Raw genomic sequence first — 23,590 nt, forward strand, 5'->3', positions numbered from 1 at the left:
ATTCTGGGCGTAGATCAAATGCACGCATGCGCGTAAACACACACACACACACACACACACACACACACACACACACACACCCTGCTCTACATGTTCCCGTGTCTCTTCCATGACACTTAAAAAAGAAAATAAGCTTTATGGGGAGGGCATATGTCTGTTTTAGATAGAAGACTAATCTAGCAGACGTTCTCAATAAAGACTCGTTGGAAAAAAAAAAAAAACAACTGTAAAGGTTTTCAAGCCATCAAAACTCAGACTCTATCTCTGATCTAGTCTTAGACTAGATCCAAAATTTGTATGTAGGCTACTTCTCTATTGATAAAGATGGACTCCTCTATAGGCTCAGGGCTTACACGTTTCCCTTGGAGCATGTAGGTATAAGGGAAGTCGAGATGAGGGGTCCTTGTCCTTCATTATATGTTTTAAATGACCTCAAATGGTACCAGCCAAACATAGGTGTATAGTTGGATTTTCTGTCCTTGTGCATTTTGGCCACTGGTACCTACATACCCTTCTGGGGCTCTGTAGTTAGTACAGAGTCTCTGTAGTTAGTCTCTGTCTGTGGCGCCCTATAAAGTGGTTCATGAGATACCAAGCAAAAGCGAGTGTACTGGAATAACACATGCCAGTGTAACATAGCACCTGGCTCACAGCTGGTGGTTCCATTAATAAATTAATACATTTATTTAAGGCAATTAAACCTGCTTGTGCTGGACACATCTGTCCGCCCTGGCAAGCAGTCTTCTGGTAGTCCTGATCTCAAGTTCTGGAATAGGATAGGAGTTAAGATCCTGTCCTGAGGCCTTAATCAATATGTCCTTATGAATCAAGGCATCTCCCAGTCATTTTCTCTGGACTAACAGACAGCTTCAGTTACATTGGCAGACAGGAATATAAATTCTGGGTTTGAGGAGAGTTCTCAGCAGTTGGCCGATGAACCACGGAGTCCAAAGAGGCCAAGAGCAGCTTATTTTGGAAGGAAGTGGTATTAGTTACCACTGGGCCAAAATCCTGGCAGAAGCAACTTACAGGAGAAGGGGATGATTTCGAGTTTGAGTTCTAGAGGTTATAACCCATTGCCATCAGAGGCATGGCGGCTTCAGGGGTGTGGTCTGTGTTGGACGGAGTTGGCAATATCTGATTCCTCATAACATGGACCTGCATGAGGTGAAGCAGAAGGCTTGTCCAGAGTCAGAAGTGAATACCACCTTCAAGGCCCACCTCCTGGAGACTCACCATCTCCAGGGAGGCTGTGGCTTCTCTAGGGTCTATAGAACCCTGAAATCACATCAACTGTTCAAACTGGACACCAAGGGTTCAAACACTCAGCCTGTACGTGGAGCATCTTTTCAACTCAATTCGTAACATTCCCATCTTGGCTCACAGGCCTTGGCTCAATATGTTCACTGTCGTCACACAATGCAAAATGCATCCCATCTAACTTCAAGAGTCCCTAGCCGTAACAGTTCAACGTCCAGTGTCTTTTATGAGATGTAAGGCAAAGTCCTAGCTGTGAGCTCTTATAAAATAGAAAACTCAAATACTTTCAATGCACAATGGCAGAGGAGACATTCACATTCCAGGGGTAGGGCATGGCAAAGAAAGAGCCAAAGATAGGTCAAAACCCAGCAGAGAGACATAAACCTTGAAGCTTCTGGTCTGGCATCCTGGGTACATGGTATCATCATGTATGTTCCAGTGGATTTGAGGAGGCCTGTTTCCATGACCTTGCAACCTAAACCACACATGGCCTCTTTCTTGAGTGTTTTCAGTGCCTGAAGTTTTTCTTAGTAGATGCTTCATGTTCTGGGCAGCTCCAGCATCCTGGAGTCTAAAGTGCAAGTGAGGCATAGTTCTATGCAAGCTTCCAGGGAAGGTCCACTCCGAAGGCCCGACCTCGATACGCAGTGCTTGGTTTTCCTCCCCTGGAACAGTGCAAGCCTCGGCGGCTCCCCAGATTTTACATTCTGCATGCGTGGACGTTGCTGAATTCTGCTGCCACGCCAGGGTAGAGCCACACCTGCTTGGGTCAGGGCTCCATCAACCTCTGAGAACTGTGAGAATCCAGAGAAACACTGCCCCAGTCTGATGAGACGATGTGGGACACTCTGTGTTCAGGCATTCTCCCTTTTAAACGAAAGTTTTTTTGAATAGGGCGTTCAGTTTACACCTTGAAGTTTTTAGTAGACAGGGTCTTGCTCTCAGTGCCCCCCTTTCTATTGTCCTAGGGCACAGTCTGGGGTTACTCTTTAAAGGAGCTCATCACTTGAACCATTACAGTCAAAGCTGCAAAACCCATTTGCATGCTTTCATGCTACCTATCAAACTGCATGCTTTTCACATCTTCCCGTTCCTTTTCTTTGTTTTGAGTTCTGCTGAGGTTTGGCCTGTTGTTCTGTATTGTAAGACTTATCACTGGTCCCCGAGGTTGCCCTTAGGGACTAGAGAATCCTTACCTCCACTAAGTTGATGCCATGTCTTCCTGCTCCTTAATTTAAAACTACTGGTTGAATAAAGATGCTAGCAGCCTAGAGCTGGGCAGAAGAGAGGTAGGTGAGGTTTTGGTTCCCAGGCTTGGGATCTGAGGCAGGAGGATCATGAGGAGGGAAAAGAGAGAGGGTGAAGAGAGGAGAAGACACCATTGGGTAGGTGACTCAGGAAAATATGGCCATGAGGGCTGGGCCAATTGGAGTAAGAGCAGCCTAGATGGAACACAGCAAATTATACCTCGAGGTTATTGATTGGGAAGTAGGCAAAATAGCATAAAGGGTAGATGTCTGCCCAGCTCTCAGGCTATAAAGGCTTATTATAAATAGAAAGGGTTGTGCCTCTTTATCTGGGAACTGGATGATTCAGATTAAATATTTACATACAATTGTTTCTATAGATACGAATTAAAACAGTGGACGTGGTTGTGCCATAGCCTGGATGCTGTGCTGTCTTGAAAATTTCTTCATCAAACAAATTAGTCCGGTGTCTATGAATGCAGCCTCGTTCATAGTTACTGGAGACAGGATGGGCAGAGCCAGGTTCTTTGTCAGAATGTAGGAATGGGCTGTCGCCTAACCCCCAAGTGCCACTGTACCCCGAAACCCAAGCTTGAGCCTGACCTTCACTGTCTGTATTCAAATACATGAGTTTGATGGGAAGACATTTACATTCAGTCTTTGACAGAAGTTTTCATTTCTGCTCAACATGGTGAGATTTTTTTTTTTTCCTTCCTGGAGTGAGAAGACGGAGTGCTGCCGTCTAGATAACATTTTCAAAACTTAATGGCCTTGGCACGTGTGGCATTGCAGGCTGGGAGCTGGGACTCTTCACCTGCAGGCAGACATGAAGAAGAACACTGAACATGGGTGGAGTTCTGGATCTCCAACTGAAGACAGTGTTGGGATAACCCACTCCCCCCCCACATATGACATCAACTGGCTATAAAGGTGTGCTCCTGTATCCTCAGCTCTGCAGAGGGATGCCAGACTGGCAGGATATATAAATGTTTGCTGCTTCCTCACCTGCCCCAAAAGAAAGGAAAGCTGCCATGGGGGGAGGAATCTCTCCTATTATGCTAATAGCATTTTGTTATGAGATATAAGCATTTGAGGAATAAAGAACTGGAGGCTGGAGCTGGGGCAGAGGGAGAGGGAGAGAGGGGCAGAGGGATGGAAGCAGGTCAGGGAACAGGTCAGGGAGGTAGAGCAAATGGAGAGAGAGAGCCACATGGAGAGGCGTGGTGGCAGGGAAGTTGGGTTGAATCTGACACTCGCTGAGGAACTGCCCCAGCAAACAGGCTAACAGCCTTAGACTATACAGATGTATTTATTATTAAACCCCAAGTGGGACCCCCAAAGCCCACCCTGCCACCCGCGATAACTGTTCATCCCAGACACTCTTTCTAAAGGTACCCAACCCATAGCTCCTCCATGCAAGGTCCTACTTTTTACTTTTAGCTTAGAGAGATTATTCTCTAAGTGAAATATATTTATCATTCTCCATCCTTAACAAGCCATGCAGTCTTAGGGTTTCACAAATGTTTCTGCCACCATGACCTACATCATTATCTTTTTGATTGTTTTGGAGAGGAAAGGAAAACAGAGAAGAAGGCTTTGTTCCACATCTGCAGTTTAAGAGGGAGGCTGCAAAGCAAATGTTATGTAGCCAGAGCAAGCAAACCTCCCTTCTCAGGTTACCAGCTGCTCAAGAGCAACAGGGGTCACCATAATGGGAGTCACATTCCTCTCATGCACAGCACAAGCTCTTCTCCTCATCCATGACTTTAGACAGAAACCCTTCTGCTTTTCTTTATCATTCCAATCTAGAACCCCTTCCCTACTGTTTTCATCTATTGCCTATATTTTGGGGTAGCCTCAAACAAAGCCATGAAAAACTATCCAGAAGATACGCTCAAAGCTAAACGGCCTCCATATGTCTGGCATCACAGGCAGGGAGTGAGGCCTTTCCAGCTGAAGGCAGATGTGAGGAGCCAGCAGGGGTCTGTTCTAATCCCCTGAGAATCCTGTAGTCTAAGAAATATGAGTCTGAACGTGATCCAGGGAAAGGGATTGGCAAGTAAGATGAGACTCAGATGGAAAGCTCCTTACCACTTTGGGGATCTGCACAGTGGAATAAAGTGTGTTTGCTGCATCTTCTTCTGGTCTCCTTTTCTATTAATAAACACAAGACAGTCATGTAGACAAGACCAGGGAGACGACCCAGAGAAAGCAAAGTATAGGAGAGAGAAGGTGGAGAGAAGAAAAAGAAGGTTCTAGAATAGGTGTGGGCAGTAGAAGTTCTCTTGTTTAACTTCTGCTGTAATGATGTATATTAATCACTTTTAAAGAGCACCATTGCTTCTTACTCATGTATTTATTCAATTTTCTCCTACTGCATTAGTTTCCATATTATATTTCAATGAACTTCAAAATATGCTGTGATATGTCTCACAAACTGTGAGTCTCCTAAGGTGGTTAAAGGCTGACATGAAATTATAGTGCTAGTGTTGCAAGCTGACTCTATCCAATAGCTGAAGGGCTCCTGGAGAAGGAGCGAGGATGCCCAGTGAACCGAAAATGAAGCATCCCTGAGGACAAAAACATGATCGGAGATAAACATCCTGAGCTAGTTTACGTTGGGTCCTGACCTGCGGAGCAGCCTCGCAGTCTCTCTAGGATGTAACCTGAGCAAGAGAAGAGGGAGTAGGTGACAGAGTGACGGCTGTGGCTTTAGAAGTTGATTAGGCTGCACACCAGGCCCACCTGCCACCTCCCACCCCCTGTGAGGAGTTAAAGATCAACATCATAAACTGTGGAAAGGAAATGATGACTCATGTAACTGCCTGCATAAGTGTTACAGGTTTGGGTCAGAGTCGGGTGTTCTAGAGGCCGCCAACTTCTGCGTAGACAAGAATTAAGGTGTGTGGGGGGAGGCAGGTTGGGATTATGCATCTTAATCCCCTTCCTCTTCCTCTTTCCATGCTAGTAGCATGGAAAGCTTGTAGCAGGGAAAGCCTTAGAGAGGTGGAACTGGTCACAGAAAACAATGGCGAAGGACTCACTTCTGTGTAAGGGATTGTGTCATAGTCTGTGTTCTCCTCTAAGTGAGGGCACGAGCTGGGCATCTCCTGGTGGCGATCCACTCTCTTCTTGACTTCCTCACAGCCTGAAACCAGGTTGAGAGAATCAAAGCCCGCCTCGCTTACCACTCACCATCTATCTCCCCTGGCCCTGGATGGTGCTACTCAGGGTGCCCAACCCTCCTACTCATGTTGAAATGGCCATGCTTTCTCAAACAGGGAGCTTCCAGTGGTAAAATGGAGAAAGTCCTTGACCAGTCAGGCTGAGTCAGTCATTGTGTCACCTCACTTCCCGATCCCGAGATCCAGCTAGCCAAAGTGGGAAAGCAGAGGAGGTCTTGAATGTCTCCAGAATGTCTCTGACAGAGAAAGACGATCTATCTGAAAGTCTGCATTCGTCCTTGACGGTCACTGCAATTTTCCTCTATAGCCCACCCTCAACTCCACCATGGATAGAACCAGTGGGGAAGGCTTTGGGACACAGAGTGGGGCACACTGTAGAGAGTCAAACCCGGCATATCCAAGAGGAGTATGTCTAGCCTGAGGTGAAGAGAAAGAGGGATCTTGGTGCTGATTGCATAGAGAAGACAGGCTGGTTGGGGCACTGACAGGGGTGAGGATAGGAAGGGTTGGGGGGCCATCGTCTGCCAGAGAGGAGCAGAATGAGAATCAGCAAGGTAGGTAGGATCTGTGTCATCGGAAAGGCCACATCTATATGTTGTTCTGAGGGAAGGACAGAAGTGGGTACCAGAATGGAACCCTGTCCTCAGGCAAGAAGGCAAGGAGCACCCTCTCCATTGTGGAGCTAAGGCATAGAGCTGACTGTGCTCTTCGCTTTGTGTATGTGTACATGTATGTGTGTGTTCATATTCATGTGTGAATGGTACAGGTATGTGTGTATGTGTGTGCACACGTGAGTGCATGTGCATTGTGGGACGGCCAGAGGTCAACCTTGGGTGTTGTTCCTCAGCCATGGTCTACCTTGTTTTATAAGACAGGGTCTCTTGCTAGCTTGAACTAACTAGTTAGGTAGGATAGCTGGTCAGTAAGCTCCAGGGGTGTGCCTATCTCTACCTCCCCAATGCTGGGATTCCAAGTGCATGCTGCCACATCTGAATTTTTTTTTTTTAATGTGAGTTCTGGGATTTGAACTCAGGTTCTTACACTTGTATGGCAAGCACTTTATTGAATGAGCTGTCTCTGCAGCCATTGACTCTGCACTTCTTAAGAGAAGAGACCATTCCCTCTTATCTTTATATCTTTAATACTAAATTAACACTAAATCCTGTACACACATATATTACTTGAAGGATAAAAGGGAGAAAATATATGAAGACAAAAAAAATTCATGCTTTACCTTTTCCATTCTGTGTCCACCTAATATGAAGACTAATCAGCAAGACAATGAGTGGGATGAGCAATGCTGAGATGCACATGATGTAGAGGATGGCCCCGGGTGAATCGAGGTCCTTGGCAGCATCTTGAAAGAGAAAATGAGTAGAGGCATGAGGAGGGTGGCTGTGTGTGTGATGGAGTTCACTAGGGAAGAGGATCTAACTTCCACTTTCCTCCCACCCTGGTGGTTTCCCAGAGGACTTTAGCTGACACAGACTGTTTCCATAGGAACTGGGAGCTAAAGGACATGTCCTTTCTTCAACCAGAGGCTCCTGGAAAAAAAGGAGACTGTCACCTTCACAGAGCTTCTGGGCAAAGATGGGGGTTGAGGAACTGTTGCTGACTGGATTCCTGGCCATGCAGATTAAGGTCTTGTCTTTGTCTCCTGGTCTCCAGGCGATGGGGAGGTTGGGGCCGTCATGAAACTCATTGACTGCCTGCCCTACAGCTTTCCAGCTGTACGTCACATTCTCTCCTTCCTGCTCCATGGAACACGTCAGATTGATTTTGCAGGTGCCGTTCTTGTTGCTTTGCTTATTCATGGTGATCTTGGGCTTTGACACATACTCTGTAAAAGAGAAGGAACAACAAAGGATAGAAGTTAGTCCTAAACTCTGCATTCTCATAGTTAACCTTCCATATCTAGGACCCGAATCTCCCTGGGGAATCTAAGAAGGGTAAGGGAGCCACAGATCAGAGTAGAATGCCTTATTCTTTTGTTTGTTTGTTTATTTGGTTTTGTTTTGCTTTGTTTGTTTTCAAGACAGTCTTGTGTGTGTGTGTGTGGTCCTGGCTGTCCTGGAAGTGTTACTCTGTAGACCACACTGGCCTTGAACTCACAGAGATCTACCTGCATCTGCCTCTCAGAGTGCTAGGATTAAAGGCATGTACCACACTCCCCCTCTCCCCCACCTTGCAGAATATCTTATTATTATGTGGGCAAATCTGCTTGGCTCTTGTCTACATAGAAAGAATAATACCAGGTATTATAGCAAAAATAACCATGCAATAAAAATGGTCTGACATCCACTAAGCCTAGCTGCGGGCAAGCACTGTGCATATTTGCATTTTAGATGCTATATATCTTTACCTAAGAGGTTTCTTATCTCTTGTCCCCAGATTTTCTTGAACACACTTTCCTTCCTCCTCTCCAGGAGAGAATAATACCGGAGTAACACTTTCCCTACTATCTTGCTCCTAGTCCTTTATGCTTGGAGAATCAGCAAATAGTTTATTGATGAGATGAGAGTGGCATTCATTGTCTACCCTAGAGCTTAGTCCATTAAATATTTTTGCTCAAATACCTCCCAGCTAGACTGTCTGCAGATTATCTACAGATTTCTGTTTGCTTCTACAGTGTCTCTATGGAACATAAGCCTGGATTAAGATGCATTGCCTATCTCCTGCAAACAAATCTTGGTGTACTGGCTGGTTGTGTGTCAACTTGACACAGGCTGGAGTTATCACAGAGAAGGGAGTTTCAGTTGGGGAAGTGCCTCCATGAGATCCAGCTGTGGGGCATTTTCTCAATTGCCCCTTGTGGGTGGTGCCATCCCTGGGCTGGAGGTCTTGGGTTCTATAAGAGAGCAGGCTGAGCAAGCCAGGGGAAGCAAGCCAGTAAGAAACATCACTCCATGGCCTCTGCATCAGCTCCTGCTTCCTGACCTGCTTGAGTTCCAGTCCTGACTTCCTCTGATGATCAACAGCCATGTGGAAGTGTAAGCTCAATAAACCCTTTCCTCCCCAACTTGCTTCATGGTCATGATGTTTGTGCAGGAATAGAAACCCTGACTAATACACTTGGGCAAATCTCCTAGTTTCTCTGATACTGTAGGTCAGTGCACAAGATACCTAGCTCTTCTGGTAGGTAGCTGAGTGACTGTTTTGTAAGTGTAAGTTCCCTGAGTAGTTTTTCCTTCCTCCTTCCCTCCCTCTTCACCTTTCTCTTTCTGTTGCCCAGGCTAGCTTCAAAATCCTGAGTCCAAGCAGTTCTCCTGTCCCAGCCCCCAGAGTAGCTACGACTACAGGCATGATTCGAAGTACCGGATCTTACCTGATTTTTGTGTCTGTTTCTCAATTGCTTAGAGTCTATAGGGGAAGGCATGTAATACATTTTTATCTAATAATCTTCTTAAGATAGGCGTAGTTATCCTCTTCCATATGTGGAGGCTAACACTTAAAGCAACTTGGCTAAAGGCATGCACCTAAGTAGCCAACCCTTGACTTCTATCTCTGTGATAGCCACTTTGTCATTGTTGTAGTTGAGATAGCGTTTCTCAATTTAGCTCTGGCTGTCCTGGGATTTAGAGATCTGTCTGCCTCTGCTTCCTGAGTGCTGGGATTAAGGGGGCATGCCACCACCACCTGGCTGACAGTCACTTCTTAGGTTGCCCATTGTCTACACTGCACAGTCTCATGGAATCTCAAAGTATGCAGAGACCTTATGGGCCAGTTACATGTCATCCATTTGGGAGTCTTCTGCTCTGTGATCCTTGCTGTGTGATCATCCAACCTGGACTTGAATCTCCCTGGTATCAGGATGCTCACTACGTCCATATGCTAGCCATCGACCATTAGATAGATAGCCTGCTTACCATAGACATGCAGCACATACTCCTGGATGAAAGGAGGCTGACGCGATGTACTGTGAATCTCTGCACGGTAGGCTCCAGAGTCACTCTTCTTCAACAGGCTGAGTTTCATGGAGTAGAGTCCATCTGGAAAGCCCATCCTTTCTTTGTTACTACTTTGTGATGTTATATCATCTTTTTTTACCATGGCAAGAAAGAGTGTCTTGAAGGTCCATACAACGTAGTCAATCTCTACTTCAGTGATATTCAGAGTGAACGTCACAGATCCATTTAGGGCACCGGCCACCTCCTTCAGAGTTCCAGAAGCTGCTGTGACGGCAGACACAGAAACCGTAATGTCAGTTCTTGTCACCAATTACTATGTCCTTTGGGACCTTGGAAAATCCTGAGAAATATCTAAGTTCAATACAAGCAGAACCCCACCCCCACAAAAGCATTGAGATTAGAACCTGTAAGGTTTCTGGTTGCTACTGTGTCACATTCTCAGACAAGCTCTTTGGTGATTTTGAAAGCCCGGCTCCATCCTTGACAGGTTCCTGTGTGGGGACAACTAAAGAAGTTAATGTCTGGGTCTCTTAGGACTGCAAAGTTGCTCCAGAGACAGCTCTGCCTGAAGTTGATGAGCTAGGCTGCCCAACCTGAGACCAGTGGTTCATAAGCATGAATCAGGGTAATGGGAGGAAAACAGAATGTTTGTAGTAAGAGCAACCGCGGACATGTTTTGGGGCGAGTTCTCTTCCTAGTTTATGATGTACTAGTGGACTCAGGGTCATTCCCATAAGAAGTTTTCATCTGGGCTGGCAAGATGGCTCAGCAGGTAAGAACAGTGACTGCTCTTCCGAAGGTCCTGAGTTCGGATCCCAGTAACCACATGGTGGCTCACAACCACCCGTAATGAGATCTGACGCCCTTTTCTGGTGCATCTGAAGACAGCTACAGTGAATTACACCAGAGCGTGAGCAGGGCTGACAGAGGTCCTCAGGTCAATTCCCAGCAGCCACACACATGATAGCTCACGGCCATCTGTACAGCTACAGTGTACTCATACACATAAAATAAATAAAATAAATCTTAAGAAAAAAAAAAGAAGTTTTCATCTACCTGCATTCTAACTTGTTCGTGTAGGAAGAGGGAAAAAGGATGAGTTTGGCTATTGGGGAACACTGCAGTGGCACTCACTCTGAATGCTAGGGGAGCACTTCTGTGGTGCTCACCCCACAAGCTAGGGGAGTGTGGTTCCGTGTTCCACCTCTCCAGTGGGGTGTGGGAATTCCACTGGTCAGACAAAACATGGAAGGTTAGACTGCATTTACCCTGTGCCACCGTTGGGTGCTGGGCTTTCAGGAAGCGCTGAGGCACTGCTCAGGGGGTGAGAGACTATAGCCTAGGGTGTGGACCTCAGCATAGATGAGAAATGAGGCAGGCTGAGGCTGAAGCTGGGGTGCCCAAGCTCCCAGGTGTCCACTCGAGGCTGGAAACTGTATGGAGTCAGGAACAAAGGGGGCGTGCAGGGAGAAGACAAGCCTAGGGTTGGGTTGGGGTAGTGTGAGGGGACTCTGGCTTAGCTCTTCAGTGATTGTTCTTAGCTTATCAGAGATTGTCCTTAGCTTAGCAATTGTCTGGGAACGTGGAGAGGCCTTCTGCATGAGACTTAGACAGTGGGGCTCTGTAGAGGAAGGCTTCTCCCATGCTCCCTATGGTGGTTCTTGATGAAGTAGAGAGAGCCTATACTTATCTATACCATTTACTGACTGTTCATCATGGAAAATGGGTATATACCACTTCCTCAGGGTGGACCAGAGATTAAATACCTTTTGCAGGAAGGAATGTCCTAGAAGGGAAGCTTATTGGTTAAACCCTCAGGACCCATCTAGATACCTCATCAGCATAGAGAACTCCATTCTGATCTATGTGACCATTGGTCACAATCCTATGTAGGGAGTGTGGTCATGTGTTCCAGGCCAGGAATCTTAGTAGGGAGTAGGGAAATGCGGGCTGTCCTCAGATGGGTGCTAGGGTCACTGGACTTACTCCACCTCACCAAGTTTCCTGTCAGAGTCCACTGCCCCACAGGGGAGTCCTGCCTGTGGTGCTCAGTCCGCATGTTAGAGATTACAGTATGGCTTTCATTTCACAAGAAATTCTTGTTTTTGTTTCGCCAGTTAGCTCACCCCACAGAGCATGACTCTGAAGCAGGTTTCACTGGCTATATGATTGCACATGTAAGAACGAACTCTTGGTGGAACTTCTAGAAGAAGCTAAGTCACCAGTGATGGTGACTGGGTGGCTGTCTGTAAAAGTTTAAGGAACAAAATCTGGGGCTAGCAAAAGTCCCTTCAGTTGGGGCCAACAATTTAAAGCATGTACCCTGACCTTCTTTAGCTGTTAAAGTTGTTAGGAGAAGAATTTTTATACTTGCATCTTATAGATCAAGGCCTACTTATTCTCTTAATTACAGGTCTGAGGGGAGGATCTATAACCTTTTTTTGCTAAGATAATATTCAAAAGTACTTGCTTCTCTTCCTGGAACAAATTTCTATTTTCAAACGTTTTCCCTTATAATTTATCAGCCAGCGCACATATATACTCTGGATTCCTCCAATCTTTTCAAGTGATCTAGTTAAATAATATGAGTTTTCCAAACACACCCTACTTCCAGAAGAGGTAGGCCAGGAGGTTTCAAGCTGCCTTTACATTAGTTAACTTAAAATATGTAAAAATAGCACGAGTAAAAGTTAAAGATAAAAATCTAATTTATTCTGATTTTTTTCCTTACCAATTGATGAGCTCATTTTTTTTTTTCATTTCAACAACAGAAATAGAAAGGATAAATATTTTGAAGTCAGGTAATGATTTGGGTATCTCTTGTGCCCCATGTGGGTCCAATTCCTGGACCTTCAGTAATATAATTTTCACACTAGTAGGAGGGGGGAATATGTTTGTGGTATATATTAGTCCTTTTCCAAAGTAATAACAAAATATGTGAGGCTGAATAGTTTATAAGGAAAAGGGGTTTATTTAACTTACAGTTTGGGAGGTTGAAACTCTGAGTGTGTACAATACCCTGCATGAAGTCTTTGAGGAAGGCTCTCCTGGTTGGGTCACAAGATGGCAGAGAAACAGAAAGAGAACCAGTCTGGTGCAGAAGAGGCCAAGAATAGAATGGCTTCATTATAACACATCCGCTCTCAGGACACTTAATTTACTACAAGGAGGCAGTGGGGATTCTTTGTCTGCATGGTGTCCTTGTCACCTAACACCCTCTGTGAGGCCTCATCTGTTGAAGGGTTTATCACCTCTACTTCACCACAGTGGGGACCTAGATGCTAGTGTCAAACTCCTGGGTGGGACCAACCACATCCAAGGCAGAGAGCAATGCAGTTAAGTGGCAGAGCTGTGACAACATGGCTTCAGTGTGTTAGTTAGCATGTGTGCAGGCATGGAAGGCCTGTATTCACTCTCTCACTGTGGGTCTCTATTTTCCCAGGGGTAAATGTCACCAAATGTGAATAGTGTGGAGTGAGTGTGAAGAAATGGCTGAGATTCACTGAACCTTGTTAGAATGAAAGTGGAAGACGACATGGGGCAGGGTTCTACATGACACCACCACCATATTTCTCTCTTCTTCCTTCTTTCCTTTTTTAAAAAGCAATGTCTCTAGTGGTACAGACTGGTTTCAAACTTGCTATACAGTTAAGAGACCCATGATGGTCTTGAACTTTTTTTTACTTAATTTTTTTTTTAGATTTTTTTTTTAATTTTGATTTTTATGTGTATAAGTGTTTAGCCTGAGTGTATGTATATGCATGTATATCATGTGTGTGCCTGGTGCCTGCCAAAGTCAGAGGGGGCATTAGATTCCCCTAGAACTGGAGTTACAGATGTTTGTGAGCCACTGTGTGGGTCCTGAGAATGAAACCCAAGTCCTCTGCAAGCGCTGCCAGTACTCTCAACCGCTGTGCCATCTCTCCAGTGCTATGGCCTTAAACGCTTGATCTCCCTGCCTCTACCTCCCAAGATCATTTTTCTGTCCTAAGTGTATCCTCAGGGTGAAAAGGGAAGTTAACTGAAGAAAATGCCATTTCCTAAAAATGAACAAAGGTCAAGGCTGGTAAATTCTAACCAGTTTGGTTTTATTATCCCAGTCAACTGGGAAAAGGGATCTAAGAACCACAGACATTTAAAAATAATGTTCTAAGCTGAACCGAAACTGGGTTTTTGAGCTGGCTTTGCCATGTCTAGGTATGACTACAGTTTGCCCATAAATAAGTGGATCATGTTTGCTATATCAGGCATTCTTTTTGATTATTTTATTTATTTACATCTCAAATGTTGTCCCTCTTCTCAGTCCCCCGTCTACAAACTCCATCCCACCCCCTAACCCCTTTGCCCCTAAGAGGGTGCTCCACTACCCACCTACCCACTCCTACCTCTCCCCTCTAGCATTCCCCTTTGATGGGGCATCAAGCCTCCACAGGACCAAGCGCCTCCCCTCCCATTGATGCCATGGACCCACCCATGTGTACTCTTTGGTTGGTCGTTTTAGTTCCTGGGAGCTCTGGGTGGGGGTGGTACAGTTAGTTGATATTGTTGTTCTTCCTATGGGGTTGCAATCCCCATTCAGTTCCTTGAGTCCTTCCCTAACTCTTCCATTGGGGTCCCTGGGCCCAGTCCAATGATTGGCTGTGAGTGTCCGCATTTGTCTTAGATGCTGTATGGCAGGCAATTTTTTTTTTTTTTAAGCTAAAAACAGAACCAAGCGCTTGGGCAAGATGGTCATGAATCACAAAGCTGTGAGCAAGACACAATTAAGGAACTACATGTGCTACGAGAAGGGAAGCAACGAACACTGTGAGGGTCTCATGGGAGGGCTAAACCTGACCTGTGGAATCAGAAGGCTCTAGAGACTAGACTCACAAGCACTCCCAACCTTTGGACGCAGCATCATGACACTCATCTGAAAAATTGGCCCATGAGAACTACAAAGTAAAGCTACTAATCAGATCACATAATGTTGTAAGTACGTTTCCAATCTTGTGCTGGGCCAAAGATTTCTTGGGCAGTGTGTGGTCCACAGGCTACAGGCTGGGCGTGTTTGTTAGACCAATGGAGTACGGGCAACCAATACCTTCCTGAAGATCTGGGTCCCAGAGACTCACCAACCGCCCTCAGATGCCACATTTCCACATGCCAGGAGGAAAGGGTGTAGCCTGCTTTCTTTGTGTCCACTTCATCTCTCTCTCTCATTACCCCGTAGCCAAGTGGTTTAAACCTGACAGTGCTCAGTTTAAGGGATTGCCTTAGAGTTGTCACGTGACCTAGAATGGTCGTATCTGAGAGAAGCCTGGGGCTTCCGCTCTAAGGCCAAGATAATGATATAAGGCTGTAGAAAAATACAAAACCCACTGGCTTTTCCCATTTTCTGATACTTGGTGTGTGTGTGTGTGTGTGTGTGTGTGTGTGTGTGTGTGTGTACATGAACACATGCTATGTGGTGTTGTGGAAGCCAGACAACAACTATGGAGTCAGATTTCTCCTTTCACGTTTATGTGGGCTGCGGAGATCGACCTCAGGTTGCCAGACTTGGGTGGCAAGTGCCTCCACCCGCCAAGCCCCGGGGTTCATTGCTTTTTCTTTATTTTATTTTTATTTTATGTTCATTGGTGTTTTGCCCGCATGTATATCTGTGTAAAGGCATCAAAACATCTGGAACTGGAGTTACAAACAGATGTGAGCTGGCATGTGGGTGCTGGGAATTAAACCTGGGTTCTCTGGAAGAGCAGCCAGTGCTCTTAACCCTGAGTCATCGCTCCAGCCCTTGGTTTACTTTTTTTTTTTTTTTTTTAATTTTTTAAAATTTCATGCCATTTTTGTGCTTCAGCTTCTCTGCCTATCTGAAATAAATCTCACTTCAAACCTTGTTTAATGCTACACCCTGGAATACCTTGACATAAGTTTTCCTTCATTTTCATCTTAATTTTCAAGAAAGAAATATCCCTGTTCTGTGGTAACTCTGTGTGAGTGTGTGTGTGTGTGTATGTATGTGTGTGTGTCTGTATTAGCCAATGACCAGTCTGTAAGTATCGGGTCTCAGATTACCCTGTGATGGCATGGCTGTGCCCACAGAAAGATAGGATGGTCTATCTTCTGACTAGGATGCTGCAGTATGGAAAGGGCTCTGTCTTCAGTGAGAATCAAGAGGCCCAGGATCCACTCGGGCTCCTTCACAGTCATAATTCCAGAAATGAATATCTGATGTTTGTAAGCAAGTCTGAGGGGCTTACCTTTGTTGATCTTCAGAACACGCTCAGGAGAGAAGAGTTAACACATTCCATTTTATAAATGAGGGTAACTAGGGCTGAGTGACTTTCCCAAGGCCATCAAAATGGCAGAGGGGTAGCTCAGTGGTAGAATTCCTGGTGGATGCGCACGAGGCCCCAGGTTCAAGAGATGGGGGTGCTGAGATCCTCCATCTCACAGGTTTGTATTTTGATTTTTTTTTGTTTTGTTTATTTTTCATTTACCATTTCGAGTTTCAGTTCTCTAAAACCTTATAGTAGGTAAAGCACCTTCGTGTCCTAGGAACTTGGGGAAGTCGAAGTGCGAATGTGGATCTGAAAATGCTTTGATAAATACAGAGCAGCCTGAGAGCAAGGTGGGAGGTGGGAGGCAAGGGCAGAGGGTGCCCTGGGGAAGCTTTCCAGCTTTTCCACTTTCACATCTGCAACATGTGAGAGAAACCGTTCCCAAAACAGGAATGGATGCCTTCTTAGTAAGCCAGAGCCTCAAGCGCCACGGTAGAGGCCTTCCTCCACCTGTAGAGGCGGAGGGCGCTGGACCAGGAGAGACCATCTGTCTGCCTCTGCCTTTGTCTCTAGTGTGAATGAACATCATCACCTCTGAGATAGACTCCAGAGCGGAATGGGACTGCATCTCTTTTCTCTTGTCAGCTCCCTTTTACCTTGTTACTTCTCCCTCTCGTTACACCCTCCCAGAAAGATCAAAAGTAACAGTAGCTACAAACTCAGAATGGGACCCCAGGAGGGAGACCCAGGGGGAGGGGACTCAGGGTCCAGAGCTCAGTCCTTGAGCATTCTACAAGCCTGCCACTACACCGAAGCTTCCCTCCTCAAGGAAATCAAGAGCAGAGCACCTCAGAATGGGGAGGAATCTTCGGGTGGTAATAATTAGTAGTTCGATTCTATTCTATTGCCCTGACAGGGAGACTGGCCTCCAGAGACTTAGGGTAATTGGGAGGCCAGGCACCAAGATGCTAAAGGTGAGATTTCTCCTATGGCTCCTGCTACAGTTGGAGTTTCAAAATCTCAGTCTTTCTGGGGGAATCTCAGGGGGAGGGGTAAAGCTCACTTACAGAGAGGCTTTCGCTTATGCGTTTGTTTTTGTTTGTGAGTGAGCAGTATTACCTCCATAGGAGAAACAAGTAGGTTAGGAATGTTTTCCCCTTTAGCTAGCTTCTTTTCTAACACCCTTGCAAACTGCATTGTAAAGGTGTGTACACATCCAGCAGAACTCGCATACTTCCCGTTTCATCACACCTTTTGCCTGACCCAGCTGGTCTGCCTCATTCTCATTGAAGGCAGTTACCACTGTGCCTCTTGTTGGTCCTCCACTCCCTTCTCTGGACTGCTTCTGGCTTTTTGCAGTGGTCCTCCATACCCGCCCCCCCCCACATCCTTGTTTTCCTTGAAACCATTGTATTTCTCAGTCATTATAAAACACTCAGAGGAATGGACTACCTTATCCTGATGAGAACATCAAGGCTGCGAGAGCTACCCGTCTTGTGGCTCCCGTCAAATTGTCCAAAGTGGCATCTCATTGATGCAGTCATGTCCTCAAAACAGAGTTTCCTGTTTGTTGAGGGGGTTTCCACTCCCTACCTTGGGCTCATGGACCTGGAGAAGGAAGAGATCCCATCTGGGTCTTGCTGTGGAAGACCTAGTTCAAATGCATTGCAACTGAACACCTTTCTGATGTCAGGTGTCACGGTGGTTCGAATGTTGGGTGGCTTGGGGGCAGCACCAACTTTGGAAAGTTGGTTTCTCCTTTACTTCGGAATTGCTACGTACCCTTGTGTATGAAGGGTGAGCTCTCTCAGCCTAATTTTCCTTCTCTTTAAACCCACGTCTTATAGATTTGTAAGGAGATGGTACAAAAAGTACCTTGGGGGATCAGGGGCATAAGAGGCAGTTATTATTGAATTAGTTTTTGCCTTTGATGCTTTTAAAACATCAAGTAGTTCTGCAAGTTAGTTGTAATTATTGGATATGTGTAGGAAAGCAAAGTTCAAAGTTGCTTGATCACAGTAAATTGGTATGAAGTTAAACTAAGAAATTCCCGTCCAGGGTCTGAACTGCCTCTACTGTTCTGCCTGTTGGAGGTTCTAGGACAGTCTCTGACTCTTTTCAGCCATGGAAGACATAACACCAGGCTGGCCCCAGCTTACCAGAGCAGGGTAGCAGGGGACTCAGTCTATAGACCCAGTGGGCTATATATACACTTCAGGTGAGCACCTAGGCTTTGCAAAACCCTGGCGTGGCCTCCCCTACCTCCCCCTTAGGTTCTAATTCTGATCATCATTTCCGTTCAGGGAGAAATTTTAGAAACAAAGACTGTTTTTTTGGACAAGCTGCATGGGCCAGGTGCTTCCTAACAATGCAAGCTTCGATGAACGCAAGGAGGAGTGACAGTCTGTAGATTTGAATCAGAATGGTCTGCTATGGTGATAAAAGGATTGAAAATGCTGTGTGGTTTAGGAGCAAGTTATTTCAGGTAGGTTTAGTGTATACAGATATGACAGGTCCTGTGTGGGGAGAGAGAGGGGGAGAGAGACAGAGACACACAGAGAGAGACAGAGAGCATCACAGAGAGACATGTATAGACACACACACACACAGAGACACAGAGAGAAGCAGAGAGACAGAGATAGATGGAGAAATAGCACATCTTCATAGCCATTACTCCCTGTGTGAGAGAACACAAAGTATAGTGGAGTCTTCCATGACTATCATGCCTATAACAGGGTCATAATATCCCTCAGCCATGGGAATAAACATTGAGTACCCATAATAAATTAGTTTTCTAAATAGAGGCAGATTGAGTTGCTTGGGTTAAGAGAATAAATTCAAATAGTTCCTTCCATTGATCTCATTCTTATGCACAATCATTAAATCTATTTAGAGACATTTAATTAAAATATATCCATGAGCAACACACAGGTTGTATAACTTTACTCCTAAATTCGTCCTCAGAAGGAAGGAAAGCTAAAAGACAGAGAGACTCTGAAGTCCAGGGAAGCTTCCACATTCTCCACTTAACTCACAAGAGATCAGGATCAGAACACAGGTGTCCTAAAACCCAGCCCACAGCCCACATCCTCTCAGCCTCTCCTTCCCCGAGTGAGTGATCAGGAGAGACTTAGTTCCAAGAGCTGTTTCTTTTCTTCTCTGTCCAGGTATCAGTGATTAGTTAAAAGGATGAGGAAGTCAGAAGAACAGTGTATGGTTAGACTCACCTGTTAGCTGACAGAGGACCGAGGTAAAGATGATGTATGTTGAGAAACGAGCCATAGCGTTTTCAGGGCGTCAGCCAGTAAAACTGAACAGAACTCACTCTGATAATCTTACTTCTCTGGTCCTCAGCTGGGATTTAAGTGAAGTAGGAGGAGTCATGAGTACCATGAGTCATCTCACATTTTTATGTCATGGCAGTAGTAAGATTTCCAAAAGGAAGGAAAGAATGATCGATAAGACTCTTACTTTCTATTACATGAGGAATCACACATTTAAGTTTGTTTTTTTTTTTTAAAATAGAAGCGGTTCCCCTTCTTTTACTTTCTACCCATTAGTTCTAAGAGACTCAGAAACAGGAAATAGGTTAGGTGGGGGCAGGGAGGGCAGAAGGGAGAAGATAATATTTAATATGCTTTTCTAAATGTCAGGTGTTGTGCTAAGAGTGTATATATACACATTGTTTTATTTATTCTTCACATGAGCTCTACAAATTAAATTCTACTATACATCCTATTTTCCAGTTGAGAACTTATAGCTTAGTGCCTATGACAGCAACATCTAAGGCCCTTTTTGGGGCTGGAGAGATGGCCTAATGGTTAACAACAGTTGTTAGTGATCCAGAGGACCTGAGTTCTGACTCCAGCACTGACGTAGGGGGATTCTGGGGCTCTGACACCTTCCTCTGCTCTCAGGGGGCACTTGCGAACATGACACACATACAGAGACATGCACATATACACAAATAACAATAAAAATAATCTGAAGCAAGGTCTTCTCACCAAAAGAAACTATTATGGGAATACTAGGATAATTCATAGAGTGGGAGAAGATATTTGTAATTTTTATATCCCACAAGGGATATGAACACATATCTAAAGAAGACTTCATATCAATAAAAATTACTAAGGTAAACCAGAAGGGATGGTCCATGACACTAATTTCAGTACTTGGGAGGCAGAGGCAGGGGAAACTTTGTGATTTTGAGGCCAGCCTGATGTACATGGTGAGTTTCAGGCCAGCCAGGGCTACATAGTGAGACATTGTCTCAAAAAACAATTTAGAAAGATAACTCAGTAGTCAAGAGACTCAAATACTTCATTAAGAGTGTGATCAAAAGGTTGATGGAGAGAAAACTCAAAAGAAATAATTCAAATATACATGCTTAAAAGATCAACAGTGGCATTACTAGAAGTAAATTTAGAAAAATCTAATATTGTTTAAATAAAAGAAAAAAATGTTAAAAACAAAATAATCAAGCAGTAAGTTTTGGACCTAAACCCAACTACACTAATGCTTACAGTAAGTAATCAAATGGGAAGTTTATTTAAAAAATTAAAAACAAAAACAAATACAAAAAAAACCCAAAAGAAGACCTAAGTATCTAGTTTACAGGAACTACACCTTCAAGATCCAGATGGGGCATACAGGAATGGGAGAGGCCGGTGAGATGGAGGGATGAGTGGTGGCTGGCTGCACAGTAATATGCGGCGTCCTTAGAAGACAGGTGAGTGCAATGATGCTTGCTATGGATTCTGGATGGATAAAGACCAGCTCACTGGACTTCAGGAGAGAATCCCAGGAGTGGAGCTGTGAAGGGAAGAACGAGGGGGCGGGTTCTGAAATGGCAAATTTGAGCAGATATCCAGGTGGGTCCTAGAATGTGCACTTGGCCCACTTGTGCCCTTTGCCTCGTGGCTTCTGAGGAGGCTGACAGGGGCACTGGGACACATGCCACCAGGCCTTAGAGTCCTGCTTCTATGGACATTCTGTGTCCTTCTCAGCATGCAGCAGCCTCTATCATCCCTTTGCCACCCTCAGAGCGCTGAGTTACATTGTCTTCGCTTTTTCCCATGTTGGCCTTTTTGTTTGTTTGTTTGTTTGTTTGTTTGTTTTTTACTGGGGCTGGATCATCTAAGATAGGTTACTGGTTGAATTTTTTTTTTTAATTGGGCTTTTCTTTTAAGACAAATATTCAGAAATGTTCAAAAGTGACGGGGTTGCAATAAGGTTGGGGTTTTTTGTTGTTGTTTGTTTTTTGAGGTTTTTTGTTTGTTTTGTTTTGTTTTTCTGCTTGGCTGGTGTTTTGTGCATCATCAGGTTAGGCCCCATATACCCCCTGAAGAAGACACTACCTGGGAAAAAATATGACTGCTAGCAAAGTCAAGACCTACCAAGAACATATAGTAATGGCAAGTGATCACCCCTTGATCTTCGTCCATTGTGAGGAATAAACAAATATGAATTGATCAATATCACTAAGATACTAGCTTGTGGATACGAATTGGAGGGACAAGAGCAGAGTGACTTGTGATGGAACAATACGGACAGAGGTGAGGATGGGGAACAAGGCAGTGTTGGCTAAGGGTAGAATGAGAGAAAGAGGTCAAGCGGTACAATGATTCCCAGGTCTCAGAAGCCTGGGCCATGGAGATGCTGCAGACGGGCTAACCTGCTCGTTGGGAAGCCTATGGAAAGGAAATTAAGAATTAAAGAACAGAAAAAAGGAGGGGCGGGGAGAAGAGTAAAACTGACAGTGAGAGCAAAGAGAGCTCACAGTAGGACAGCGCTGGCTGGTTTCCTGCATTGACACAGGGAAATTCAGGGAAGGAGAAACCTAGGTGAAGGGGCGTGGCTTGAGTATGAATGGAAGTCTGGCCCTTCTAGTCTCAAGTGTCTTGGCATTCCTGCCTGGGGTCCCAAATGCCTGTTTCATCCCTGAATGGTTCCTTGTGAGGCTGGGCCTCGTCCGTGGGAAGTGCCCTGGTGGGTCACTTGGAACCCGGATCTTTGTCCCCCATTTCCACCTCCCGATACTGCACAGGGTTCTGTCCAAGACTCCTTCCCTACAGTCTAAGTAAGGTGTTCTGCCCATAGTCAGGCGGCACCTGCTTCTGTGTCCTGAAAATGAACTTCATGGCTGGTCTGGAGCTCGCAAGCTGCTGACTCAGTTGGAGTCTAGTTTTTCTGGTATCTTTCCTATCTCACTCTAGAGCATGGCTTCTTCCCTCCCTTCGGTTTCCCTTTTTAATATCTCCATCGTAAGTGTGATATGAAAGTAGAAGTTGGGAGGTTGGGTTGGAATGGTCTAAATGGGTGTGGTGGGTGTGTGGCAGTAGAAGGGAATGGCAGATGGGGGAAAACCAAAAATAAAGATTTTGGAAACATTATTTCATAAATTTATTTAAAATTTAATAATTAGAATCTAAACAAGGTTTACCCCGTATGGGTGGCCAGAATTAAATGGAAGTGCCAAATGACAGGTGGACAACATCTTACCAGTTGTCCATCAGGGAGGTTTCAAGGAGGCCTAGAGGCTCCCAAAACAGGAGGCTATCATCATTGCCCTTGGTTGCCCACCAGAACTTGATGGTAAGACCCTACTGCTAAAGAGATTAAACACACACTCTGGATACAGAACATAGAGAAATCAAGTTAGAGCTGAACTGGAAGTGTCCTTCGTGCTGGTTAGCTTTCATAGTTCTGGAAGGCACTATGCAGGCTATTGGGGGAGAAGAGCCACTGATAGTCTTACCCTTGAATGCTACAAGCTACAACACTGACCTACCTGACAAGATGTACCCATTGGTACCACAGTGGCACGATTATGATCGGAATAGCCAGTTACTTTCTGATTGGATTTGGGGTCAACCAGAAGGAGCCCATGTTGGATACTGTAAACTTAGTCCAGGACCTGTGTCTGGGTGCTTCAGAGGCTCTCAAGGGGAACCCATGACTGTCGCTTTGCTAAATGAACATACTGTTAAACCGCCTTCTAAACACTCATGTTTATACCCACAGGTCAGCTCTTTTTTCAGCCTTGCTCAGAGATGTCTTGTAGGTATGGGTAGTGGTTAGTGCAGAGATTCATAACTGGTCAAACTTCCAAGAATCAGTGATGATGGAATTCTTAGCTTTAAATAAGACATCTGTACCAGGGCTCAGTAAACATGGTGGAGGTGGGGTGGAAAGAATGTAGGAGCCCGAAGACAAGGAGGTGTGATGTAAAATGACATCTTCCCATCGTGACACAGCCTGTCCACTCACGGGTCTGCCGCAGCTGTGGTTTGCTACACAAACTCTGCCAGGCTTGGGCCTTCAACATTTCATCATGGATAGGAGCGAGGCTCATGGAGCCCTCTCCTCCCCAAGGGACCATTGGCAGTTAACAGTTGCTGGGGCAAGGAGTGTTGTCGTCTTTGATGTTGTCACCGCCGACAAATAGGGGATGGTCTAGTAGCCGCCCACCAGTGCTCATGCAGGTAACCGTAATTAGAGTCTGCGCATCACACACGACAAGATGTGAAGCCAGGTATGACCATTTAGGAGAAGAGTTCAATCGGAGGAGGATGGATAGGAGAGTAACAGGTGTGAAAGTGACTAAAGCTCACCATATTTGTGGGGAAACTGTCAACGAACAATCTCTTTAAAAAAGAATGAAAAACAGAAATGCCCGTTACTGCAGGTTCTTCTGGTCTCTCACTCTCAATCTCTCTCTCTCCCTCTCC

The 23,590-nt window shown here is 45.2% G+C and overlaps 1 protein-coding gene across 7 annotated transcripts in view; it reads right to left on the reverse strand.

Moving 5' to 3' along the window:
* Positions 1–660: 660 nt before the first annotated feature.
* Positions 661–23,590, reverse strand: part of Slamf7 (SLAM family member 7) — a 27,653-nt gene continuing 4,723 nt past the window's right edge. The window contains exons 1-7 of one of the 7 annotated variants that reach the window (XM_031389611.1): positions 14,715–15,233; positions 9,559–9,864; positions 7,260–7,532; positions 6,927–7,049; positions 5,552–5,655; positions 4,599–4,661; positions 661–3,321 (exon numbers count right to left, since the gene is read on the reverse strand). In XM_031389611.1, the coding sequence (XP_031245471.1) occupies positions 3,250–3,321; positions 4,599–4,661; positions 5,552–5,655; positions 6,927–7,049; positions 7,260–7,532; positions 9,559–9,864; positions 14,715–14,802 (1,029 nt within the window). In that variant the 5' untranslated portion in view covers positions 14,803–15,233 and the 3' untranslated portion in view covers positions 661–3,249. Of the gene's footprint in view, positions 3,322–4,520; positions 4,662–5,551; positions 5,656–6,926; positions 7,050–7,259; positions 7,533–9,558; positions 9,865–14,714; positions 15,234–19,087; positions 19,313–23,590 lie in introns of those variants that run through there. The other 6 variants (XM_031389645.1, XM_031389637.1, XM_031389618.1 and 3 more) reach the window with 6 other exon arrangements.

This window comes from Mastomys coucha, unplaced genomic scaffold (assembly GCF_008632895.1).
Source record: "Mastomys coucha isolate ucsf_1 unplaced genomic scaffold, UCSF_Mcou_1 pScaffold1, whole genome shotgun sequence".
Classification (NCBI taxonomy): Eukaryota; Metazoa; Chordata; class Mammalia; order Rodentia; family Muridae; genus Mastomys; species Mastomys coucha.